Source organism: Cibotium barometz, chromosome 54, assembly GCF_041138505.1.
Source record: "Cibotium barometz isolate CiBa-2024 chromosome 54, ASM4113850v1, whole genome shotgun sequence".
Lineage (NCBI taxonomy): Eukaryota > Viridiplantae > Streptophyta > Polypodiopsida > Cyatheales > Cibotiaceae > Cibotium > Cibotium barometz.
In genome coordinates this window covers 38590432-38601264 of record NC_141099.1, presented here as the reverse complement: position 1 = coordinate 38601264, position 10833 = coordinate 38590432, and the positions used below count along the sequence as shown (strand labels likewise).

The following is a 10833-nucleotide window of genomic DNA, read 5'->3' as shown; positions in this document are numbered from 1 at the left end:
TACAGGGGTGCAGCCATTGCTACATGGAAGGAATATGGTTAACGAATCTCTTGGCTAATTTGGGTGAGCCTATTGATTGGCAAAGTTGTCATTCATTGTGACAACATGAGCAGCATACAGTCGGCCAAGAATCTAGTGTTTCATGCGCGGACCAAACACATAGAGGTCCATTATCACTTTGTCAGAGAGAAGGTACTGGTGGATGGTACAGTGGATCTACAGTATGTGAAGATTGAAGAGCAGGTGGTTGACATCTTTACAAAGCCACTTAGCAGGGAGAAGTTTGAGTACTTCTGTACTATGTTGGGAGTACATGGGATAAGCTTGAGGGGGAGTGTTGAGAGCTTTGATAGCCCAAGCTCATCTGCATCCTCATCTATGGCATTACATCATGAGCTTGAGAGGGGCTGTTGAGATTCAAGCTTGATGTCAATGTGTGCCAGCTGTACTATGTGCTGGCATGTTAGGTAGCAGCATGTGTGAGACATAAATGACCGCGTCCAGCTGGTCATAGTGTGTGGACATTAGCTAGGGTTAGTAGAGTGTGGACACAACACATAGTGTGCCTTGTGTATTATGGATTATGGCTTTATGCATTGTGTGAGAAGGGAGATGGCTTCCCTCTATGGTTAGGGTTTGCAATATACATTAGGTTTGCTCCTGTGTGTGTGTCTCCTCTCACTCTACCTGTTTTTCAACACCATGGTCTTGTAGCAATGGTGTCAGAGCATGGCAAATTCAAGATTTGAATTTGAGTCATGGAGAGTTGAAGAAAAATCAAGAAATTTGATTTTTACTCAAAGGTTATTGGCTTGGAGAAAATTTGAAGACTTTTCAACAAATTAAAAACAATTACATGGGAAGTGGAGAATGTGGTAGAAAGCCTCCAAAGATACTTGTATTGGTGTATGTGAAAGATACTCTTTTGATGTCTATTGGATAGATAATCTTAGTGATATTTATCTTTGATACAGATAACTTATCACAATCTAGTGTTGAGAGGGATTCTATCTGTGAGATGGATATTATATTGTGACTCTCTTCACTTGCTAATTAAATACGTAACTGAGGTTAGTTTTTGCAACTTGAACAAGAGGAAATGCTACGGTAATTAATTTATTATTGGGTGATCCAAAAAGTAAAAAGAATATCTTGGGTGATCCAAGTGTGATTAATTTGGTTGGGAGTGAATCCAACCAACTGTGGCATAAGTGACATGTGTAAAAAAAGTGTGAGTTTGATTGTGAGTGAATCCAATCAAATCTTTTAAATTAATGATGGTGACCCTAGTTGGTTGTGAGCGAGTCCAATCAGCTATGGCACGTGTGAGATGTGTGGTATACTTTTTGAATACGTGTGATGCATATAAAAACATTGTACTATCATGGGAGTGAGGTTTTGCAGAATATTTTATCATGGGAGTGAATCCAATTATTTATGTGTGATGCACGGTTCATGTGTGAAGCATGGTAGTGAATGATTTCCATTTGTTAGAATTAATTTTATGAATGTTTTCAAAGTAATTGTGATCTAACATTTTGGAGTATGTTGAGTATAGATCATGAGTTTGAGACAACCAAGGTGGACATTGGACGAGATTATTTAGCCAAGCACATGTGTGCTAAGTGTTTGATTTTGTATGGTTTGGCTCATTGTACATATGTTGGGCAAGGTTTGATTTTTGATGAGATGCTTTAAAAGCATTGGACTAAGGTTCAATTTTGTAAAGGCCCAATTTTGGAAAAGCTATGTTATTTATAGCTCCAAGGGCTAAATTTATTAATATGATTTAAATACCACGTGTGGGAGTGGAGCCGCACACGTCGGGGGGGGGGAGATTGCACCCGATCTTGTGTTCTTTGATTTTCATACTCTTGATTTATGCTTTGAGGTTATGGTTTATTTCTTTTATTATTTAATTTATAGAGTAATCTAATCTCCCTGTACCATGGTCTTGTAACAATGGTATCAAAGCACAACAAATTCAAGATTTGACTTTGGGTCATGGAGAGTTGAAGAAAAATCAAGAAATTTGATTTTTACTCAAAGGTTATTGGCTTCGAGAAAATTTGAGGACTTTTCAACAAATTAAAAATACTTACATGGGAAGAGGAGAATGTGGCAGAAAGCCTACAAAGATACTTGTATTGGTGTATGTGAACAAATACTTACATGGGAAGTGGAGAATGTGGCAGAAAGCCTACAAAGCTACTTGTATTGGTGTATGTGAAAGATACTCTTTTGATATCCGTTGACGGATAATCTAAGTGATATTTATCTGTGATGGATAACTTATCACAATCTAGTGTTGAGAGGGATTCTATCTGTGATGATGGATATTATATTCTGACTCTCTTCACTTGCTAATTAAATACGCAATTGAGGTCAGTTGTTGCAACCCGAACAAGAGGGAATGTTACGGTGATTAATTTATTTTTGGGTGATCCAATAAGTAAAAAGAATATCTTGGGTGACCCAAGTGTGATTAATTTGGTTGGGGTTTGATTTTTTTGCGAGCTTTATTTGGTGAGCTTTTTGGAGATAAGATAGTTTTGTGTGAGCTTGTAAGAAAAATGATACATTTTGGTGAGCTTTTATATAGTAAGTATTTCTTCCATCAATACCTCCCAAACATTTGACTTTTGAGTTCAATGGGGTTCGTCTAATGGCCCCACATTGTGCATCCAATGGCCTCTTCCTTTACATGCATTTGTCCTCCGCTCATTCTGCCATAATGTTGTCTAGGCTCTTCATGTCCGACATCTTTGTTTCCTCCAATCATTGGACTTTTTGGTCCTCCCCTTGAAGCGGGACTTGCTGCACTGTTTGTTCTAGATCTATCTCCAAAACTTACTCTTCTTGCTGTTCCCCGGTTTTGACGATGTCTTCTCTGCATGACATAACCTGGACGATGTGAGCATTGGTCCACTTCCGTTATCCTCACCCTCTTCCATTGAATAGTCTCCTTATCTCCATGTAGAGGCATTGATTCCTCATACATAGGAGTATTAGCTACTGTTTCATGGACCATGCGAGCCACTTGTGGTGGTGTCAGTCTTGACCTTGCTGCCACCCTGTCCAGCAACTTGCTCAAGATTGGTCCCTCACCTTTGTGCTTCCCCATCTGATATGCATATTGCTTTGCACTTTGTAGTAAAGAGTTTGCCATATCTGCAATGCACGCATCATACAAGCTAACCTTTTCCTTGTATCCTTCACCAGCAAGCCAACTCCCATGCACACTTTTAGATAAGTTTATTCGAGGGGTTTATGCTAAATCCACCGAGCTTAAGACTACCTTCACACAAGAGGTTTCATACAAGAATTCACAAAATTTACTCCAATGCAAATACATCCATACAACATATCATTTCTCCATAAAATTTCTCACCCTTGACATGAGGTTGCCCCAATGTGCTATTCGTACTTCCCACCAACTCATCCACGTATCCATCACTGATAGTTTTCCCTCATGAACATGTCCATTTCTCCACCACTCATGAATCTATTTACTTTTTAAGAAAGCTGACTCCTTATTGGTTTCCAATCTCCATTCTTCACACAAGTCAATATGGTGTTGTCGACTTTCTGCCTTCACGCATTGTTTAGCATGCTTCATCAAACTTTGTTTCCAATGGAATAAGCACGTTCGCTCCCTATCCTCCATAATGTTGTGCGGATCCCCATTGAAAACGGTCCTAACTGCACACCAATTGGACCCTGCTTCATTAGCCATAAACCCATAGAAGTGTGCGGGTGCATAACCGCATTGCTCCATTGCTATTCAGCATTTCCCAAAGTAGTACTTGGCCTTTTGTATCCTCCTCCTCCATTTCGCATATGGCAATTGTCAACAGCTCTTGAACACTATAAGATTTTGGAGAGAATTTTTTTAGTCAGCTATCATTCAAGGTAAATGAAAGAAAGGAAAAAATTGAAGTTCGTAGTCTCACCTTGGGTCGTAAACATGACAAGCCATTGTTGACCAACCAAAAACTTGATGAGTGTGATCAAACAAAACCCAGGACTTTGACAAGTCACCTCCACTGTCACACCACATGCGATTCACCAAGTCCACGCCTGATGCTGGTCCTCGAAAAGACATCTTAAAGACATAACATTTGTCATCAGGGCCACCTTGTCCTGGGAAACGGCTACCTTGTATAAATGAATAGCGAGATCTTCTCTGTATAAGAAGGATGCTATCAAAGCCCTCTCCTACTGGCATCAATTTTCTTTTCTCCTGGGATACAATGCGTCTAAACCTAAAAAACATAATTTCACAATAAAGAGAGGACTGAATGTAGAAAAATACTTCCAAATATAATTAAGTTACAGAGTGAATACTCACCTCTGGTTTTCCACAAGAGGACTCAACTCCTCCAAAAAATTGCAGAGCTCATGATCCCCAATACTTGTAGGTAGCTCATCATTTTGATTCATCATGGAGGAAAATAGCATATCCTTCACAATATCCATCTGTATTTTTTGAGGACCTGCACTTCTCTGGGTTTTCAGCACTTGAGGAACAAACATTTTCACACGCTCCAACATTGGCCTTGAAGTTCCTGGCTGAACTGGACGTTCATGCAGCCCAATGTGGAGCATCATTCTTGTAATATTTGTGTCACAAGGCATTACGTAATACACAATACATCTACACACTTGCACACAGTGTGCAGTTTTGCAACAAAAGTGACAAACTATTTTAGATTTCTCATCCTCTGTCAAAAGTCCAATTGCAATCTTTTTTGTCAGATGTCCATGAAAGAAGGTGTTGTTATACCTTTTATTGTTCAAGTAAAAAAGGACAGCTGAGCCTATGGCACTCCAAAGTACCAACACAATAGCTAATATGCACGGTACAACTTACAGACATGTTTGATGTTACTGGACGTGTCCATAGGTGACCATCATATTTTTGCTCCATTCCATCCATATTTCCTATTTTGCTATATGTTGGTGGAAACTCTAGGATGGAATCACCATCATAATGTCTTGGCACCTCCTGGACTTGGATGACTTGAGTAACTTTTTCCAACAATGAACGTAGAAGAGAAGGTTGCTCCTTCTTATGAAGAACCGAAAGTATACTCTCTGAAGCAATACATTCATCTTCAGAGATCTTGTGCTTTGAACCTTTTGGATTGCTTGTGCCTTCACCTGGTTGCAAAACAGTTACTGAGCCATTCTAGTCACTCTCAGAGGAGGAGCTCAAGATATGAACATGGGTGTCCCTAATTCTTTATCCACTGAACTCTCCAAATGTCGGACATCTTGGGCAATGTCATTAACACTAGAATCAAGACTATCAACAGCACAAAGAGGACTACATTTTAGCATATATGTTTTACTTCGAGAAATATCTACGAGGTAGTTTTTATTGCCCTCCATATCATAATGAGCGATGATTTCCTGTAGGCTTCCATCGGTCCTAGTAGCTTTCACTCCAGAAAGGGCGTGTGAAGAAGGCAAAAACCCTTGTAGATATCCGTGATTACTGACAAGGTGGAGAAGTATTAAAGTTTGAGATTTTTTGCTACAGCCATCAAGCTCCCACTCAAAGGTAACAGTGTGCTCCATAGGAAAGGCAATACGAAGATGCAGAAAGGACAGGAGAGACGAAAATGTGAAACAAAAAGGACAAGAGAGACGAAAATGTGAAATGAAAATATAAAAACAAAGGAACAGGTGGAGCAATCACAATTGAGAATGAAGGAGGTTGAAATGATAAAACAAGGTGGAGCAATCATGATTGAGAATGTAGGCGGTTGAAATGATAAAACAAGGTGGAGCAATCACGATTGAGAATGACCACGATAAAATTTTTTAATAAAAATATACAAATATATATGTATCTATAAATATATATAAAAATACACAAATATATACATTTATTGGTTCTAAGTATTATTTTTATAAAAGGCTTGTCTCTTTGTAAATACACACACACACATGTTTATATTTATATTATTATATTGTATATATTTTAGGCTAAGAATCCCCCGACAGGGATATATGTATTTTAGTGTGTGTGTGTATTTACAAAGAGACTAGTCTTTTACTTATTTTAGGATATACAGATATATTAGATTATATATCTATTAGGCTACACACACACACCACACACATTTATTAACATCAATACATATATACATATTTACATAGCCTAAACTATAAAATGTACGTGTGTGCAATAAAATACATATAGCTTAATACATTTTTAGACATATATATGTGTGTGTATATATGTATCTATTTTTAGGCTAAGTATATTTTAGGCCACACACACATATATGGTGCATAGTTAAAAAGGTACATGAAGGAAAAGAGGTATTTAGGGTACATGAAGGATACTCTCAACTCAGCAAGCAAGCAGACGAATGCAAGAAAAGAGGTGAGTTTTTTTTTCATTTCTCGATTTTTCTCTCTGCTCTTCTTTTTTGTGCACCGGCGGCGGCTTCGTTAGAGGTGGACGTTGTAGCTTTCATTGGAGGTGAAGGCGTAGGCAGAGACGGTGTTGAGGAGGTGAAGTTTGAGGAGACGGAGGCAGCGCTAGCCACCACGCCTCCATTGCCTATCCTCCAGCATGTCCACTCCCTCGGCGGCAGAGCCGGGGGATGGTCTAGCGCAGACCATCCCCCGGATCTACCGGGGGAGTGGACATGCTGGAGCTAACCCATTCGAGGTGTGGATGAGCTCTTGAGGCGGATCACTTGGAGTGAATGTAGCCGATGGAGGAGGTGGAGCCGGTGGCATTTAAGGAGGTGGAGGTGGTGCAGGAGGTGGAGGCGAAGACGATCTTGGAGGTGGACATGGCGTTGAGGAGGTTGAGGCGGAGATGGAGGCAGCGTTGGAGAAGACACCTCCATCCGCCTATGCTCCCAGCACAGACCATCCCCCGGCTCTGCTGGGGGAGTGGAAATGCCAGAGCATAGGCGGATGGAGGTGTGGTGGCGTTCGAGGAGGCGTGGTGGCGCTCGAGGAGGCAGATCATTTGGAGCGAAAGGTCGAGGACGTGGAGCGAAAGGGCCACAGGGTTTAGTGTTGTTGAGCGTAGCGTCTCACACAGAGAAGGGAGAGGAGGCATATAGCTGGCACAGTCGGCGCGCAGGGTATGGGGCTGAGATGGCTGGGCATGCATCTCTCTCTCTCTCTCTTTCATGTGTGTGCATGAGGGCCCAACATGTCTCTCACATTTGGAGGGCTTCTTTAGGCTTTGAGTAGCACATCTTTCCGGATGCTTCTCTCTCGCACATAGGAAGGTAACATAGGGTGGGGCTAGATTCAAAACAGTGGTTGATGTCACTCCTTATCTCTTGCATTTGGAAGGTTCCTCTCTCGAATGCAGGTGTAGGGGCTATTGGAGCCCAATATTGTGCTTAAAGGTACGTGCTTAGGAGTTGGCGCTCTAGAAAGAGAGGGCACACATTGCCTGGGGTGGACGCATCAAGATGTACATAGGAGAGGGGAGGGGGTGGCACCTTTCTCATACAATTCTTACCTAAGGTACCTGAATGTTAGGTACCTTTCTCATGCGATCCTTACCTTAAGGAACCTAAATGTACCTTATGTTTACCTTTCCCTATAAACATTAAGTACTTTAGTTCTACTTTCCCTATATAAATGGGCACATTAGACGTTGTTTAATAAACACACAACCTTTAGCCATATAATATATACATAGCATAGAGGTCATGTGAATCTGTACACAACATAGAATTTTTTAACTCCCATTCAAATGTTAGATACCTTAGGCTTACCTTTATTTCCATTGAAATGTTAGATACCTTAGGCTTAGCACCTTTACTCCCATTCAAATATTAGATACATTAGCCTTACCTTTACTTCTCCCAATAGGAATAGGAAACTTTAATACACAAGCTCACACAACAGAGAGTCGTGTAAGTCCCATTTGAACGATGCATTTCTTGTACGCATTTATCATTGCGTGAACATATGGCACAATGAATTTGAGCTCACATTTGGCTATGGATCATCGTAATGATGATGACAAAGAAATGGGCAGGCGAGTTCGGGTGCATTTCACTAGTGAGGCTTGCATGATGGTTCTTGCACCTGCACGCCCTTCTACGCTTATATCATGGTCCTCTCGGACGAAACACTGCAATGGGTTTGCATCACTGCCATGAACAACCAATATATATTAGCTCCTTCAATGGCTCTTGTATTAAGCTAGGAAGCTTAGGTTTATTGGTTTCTCCTCAAATGTGCACTCTAACCAGCAGAGCCCATTTTGCAACTCTAGCTCTTCAATATGTTCCATGGATTCTCCACTGTGGGAGTGAGTGGGAGGCAATAGCAGCTAGTCCACGGTGTCTAAATGGAGGCTCTCGGCTATAAGGAGATGTTTGTCTGTTAGGGTGATGTTTTCCTATAGACATGAAGTAGGGTTTATGTGTGAGGTTGATCATCTCTATCTGTCATTCAGCTCAAACTTTTTGCTACTCATATTCAAGGCAAAAGAAAGGAAGATGGCTCCAAGAAAAGCAGGAAAACAACAGGCAAAGATTAAGAAAGGTATATGATGTGAATAGCCAAGATTCTACTGAGATTGTGTTTTACTGTTTTACATATGCTTACTTGGACTTGGTGTGTGTGTCTTACAGACAACAGGGGATACTCACTTAGATCTGGGCGTGTTTGTTTGACTCTTAGCGAGGAAGCTCAATCACAGACACTTGTGTCCTCACATGTATCTCCTGTTAGAGAGGAAACAAAAGCGCATAATTCTCTTGGTCATGAGGAAGAAGCACTTGTGTTGGAGAACGAAATGAGCTCACCTCCTCCAACTCACACAGAGATTCCTGAATCTAGTACTGGTCAAGGAGAGACCCATAGAAGGCTTCTTGGAAAATCTATTGAATTGGGATTGCTTGGTGATGTATTCACTAAGTTTTTTGTGCAACACAATTCCTCTACCCCATTGGTCCCTTTATGCAGGCTTATTCCAAAGGAATCCATCCGTACAGTTTCTACCCAACTTGAGGTGTTTCGTGATTCTTTTGACTGCCATGGTTATGCCGAAGCATCTCCTCCTTTTTTAGTTTCACTTACACGTCCAGGAAGCTCTATGTATTTCGTAGTCACACAAATAGACTTGCAAGAATGGGGACCAAACTGGGTGGTACAACATGATAGATTTGAGGATGAAATCAGAGGAACTGAGTGTGGGAGGATCTCAGTGGTAAGAAGTTTCTTGTTTTGGATGGCAATCATCGTGTGAAGGCATGGATGTCTCGAGTGCACAAAGGTATGTTCTTTTGAATGTCATAGAGTGATTTTATGCAACATTAAAAGTAATATATTGTAATATCTTTATTTTGCTTTCTCTAGCTTGGTCTCATAGCCCCTCACACCATGTCCGGGTCAAATGTCAATTTTTGGTTGTGGACAAGAAGCAAGAAGGAGAATTGCTATTGGCTTTGCGATCTCAAAATGAGTAAGTGATCTCTCTCTACTTAATTACGGACATTGTGAAGTCATAGTTAAGTTCTTAGCTCATTGTGACTCTTTACAACACAGATTGGTGCGCACTAGTGTTAAACCCACATTGTCACATGAGATCTTCATGTTTCAATGATTTCGAATGGCGGACAAATCATCCATATTGGACTACCTTGGTGAAGACGTAAGGAGGTGGGCTTTAATGGATCTTAGTTTGGAGCGACGAAGTGGAGAGCAATGGTACAATGCTCCAGCTACAATCTTGGCACAGCTTGTGTGGAAGGTAGTGTTTGCATTTTTCATCTTTTATTAATAAATGGATTATCAATATTTTTTAATCGTGTGAGTGATAATGAGTCCTTTTCGTTATACGTAGACACCATTTGAAAATGCGGTGAAGCAAGCTATATCATGCATTGATAGACATGCCATGGGGTTGCAAGAATATGAGACAAAATGTGAGAAAGCCAGACGTGGTGTAGAGCAAACATTTCGAGATAGAGCGTACAAGATGCTCATAATTGCAAACCCATCCAATGGTGATGCATTATTTCAACTCATATATAACTATGATTGGTCCAAGAAGGGATTGGTTGCTCTGACCAAAGAAAAGCTCTACACAGTCGCCATATCTCGGATTTCAACTCAAAGGTATGTCACATGTCAATAAACCTCCCTTAACATAAACTAACCTTAACATCTAATCTCTTATGGTTTTGGTATGATGCTGAAATAGGAAGACGGAATTGCTTCAAATGCTTATGACCGGGAGGGCAAAGGACAAGGTAATTTCAGAGATGTTTGGGGATAACAAAAAGACGTTGCTGCATATGAAGAAAGAGTTGTATTGGGAAGAGCTAATAGGGGAGGCGGACTCTATTTTGGAGGGTTTATTGGTATATGATGATGTTATCTACATCCCACCATTTATGCAATGGGTGCAAGAGGAGCGATCGAAACACATACCATGGGCCTTCCATGAGGTGTGGGCAAAGATTGGAAAAGTGAAGGAAGGCCAAAAGCAACCTGAGGTGGAGAATGCCGCAAAGAGGGTTGTCTATAGGTATATATCTTCTAATGCCATTACATTTTTGTAGAAAATACATATACGCATTTAAAAAAAATATTTTAGTGGTGTCTGTTTTATTTTGGATATGTAGGTGGGTGCATCTACTCATTGGCCAAGGTCTAATAGACGAAGAGACAGAAGCAATCAAAGAATGGGTAGATCCAAATTCCTCAGAAACAATGTACCCGAAGGAATGGGTTGAGAGAGGGGTTTCTGATTGGGAATTTAAGAGATGTCCTTGGTGGTTGGACTATCCTCTAAATCATGTGCCTCCAAGTGAGGAGCTCCTAGAAAAA

At 40.7% G+C, this 10833-nt stretch overlaps 1 protein-coding gene across 1 annotated transcript; it reads left to right on the top strand.

Moving 5' to 3' along the window:
• Positions 1-6841: 6841 nt before the first annotated feature.
• On the top strand, positions 6842-10565 carry LOC147608126 (uncharacterized). Its single transcript, XM_086790163.1, has 3 exons — positions 6842-7039; positions 9845-10119; positions 10205-10565. The coding sequence occupies exons 1-3, from the start codon at positions 6842-6844 to the stop codon at positions 10563-10565; spliced, it is 834 nt and encodes a 277-aa protein (XP_086646289.1).
• The last annotated feature ends 268 nt before the right edge of the window (positions 10566-10833 follow it).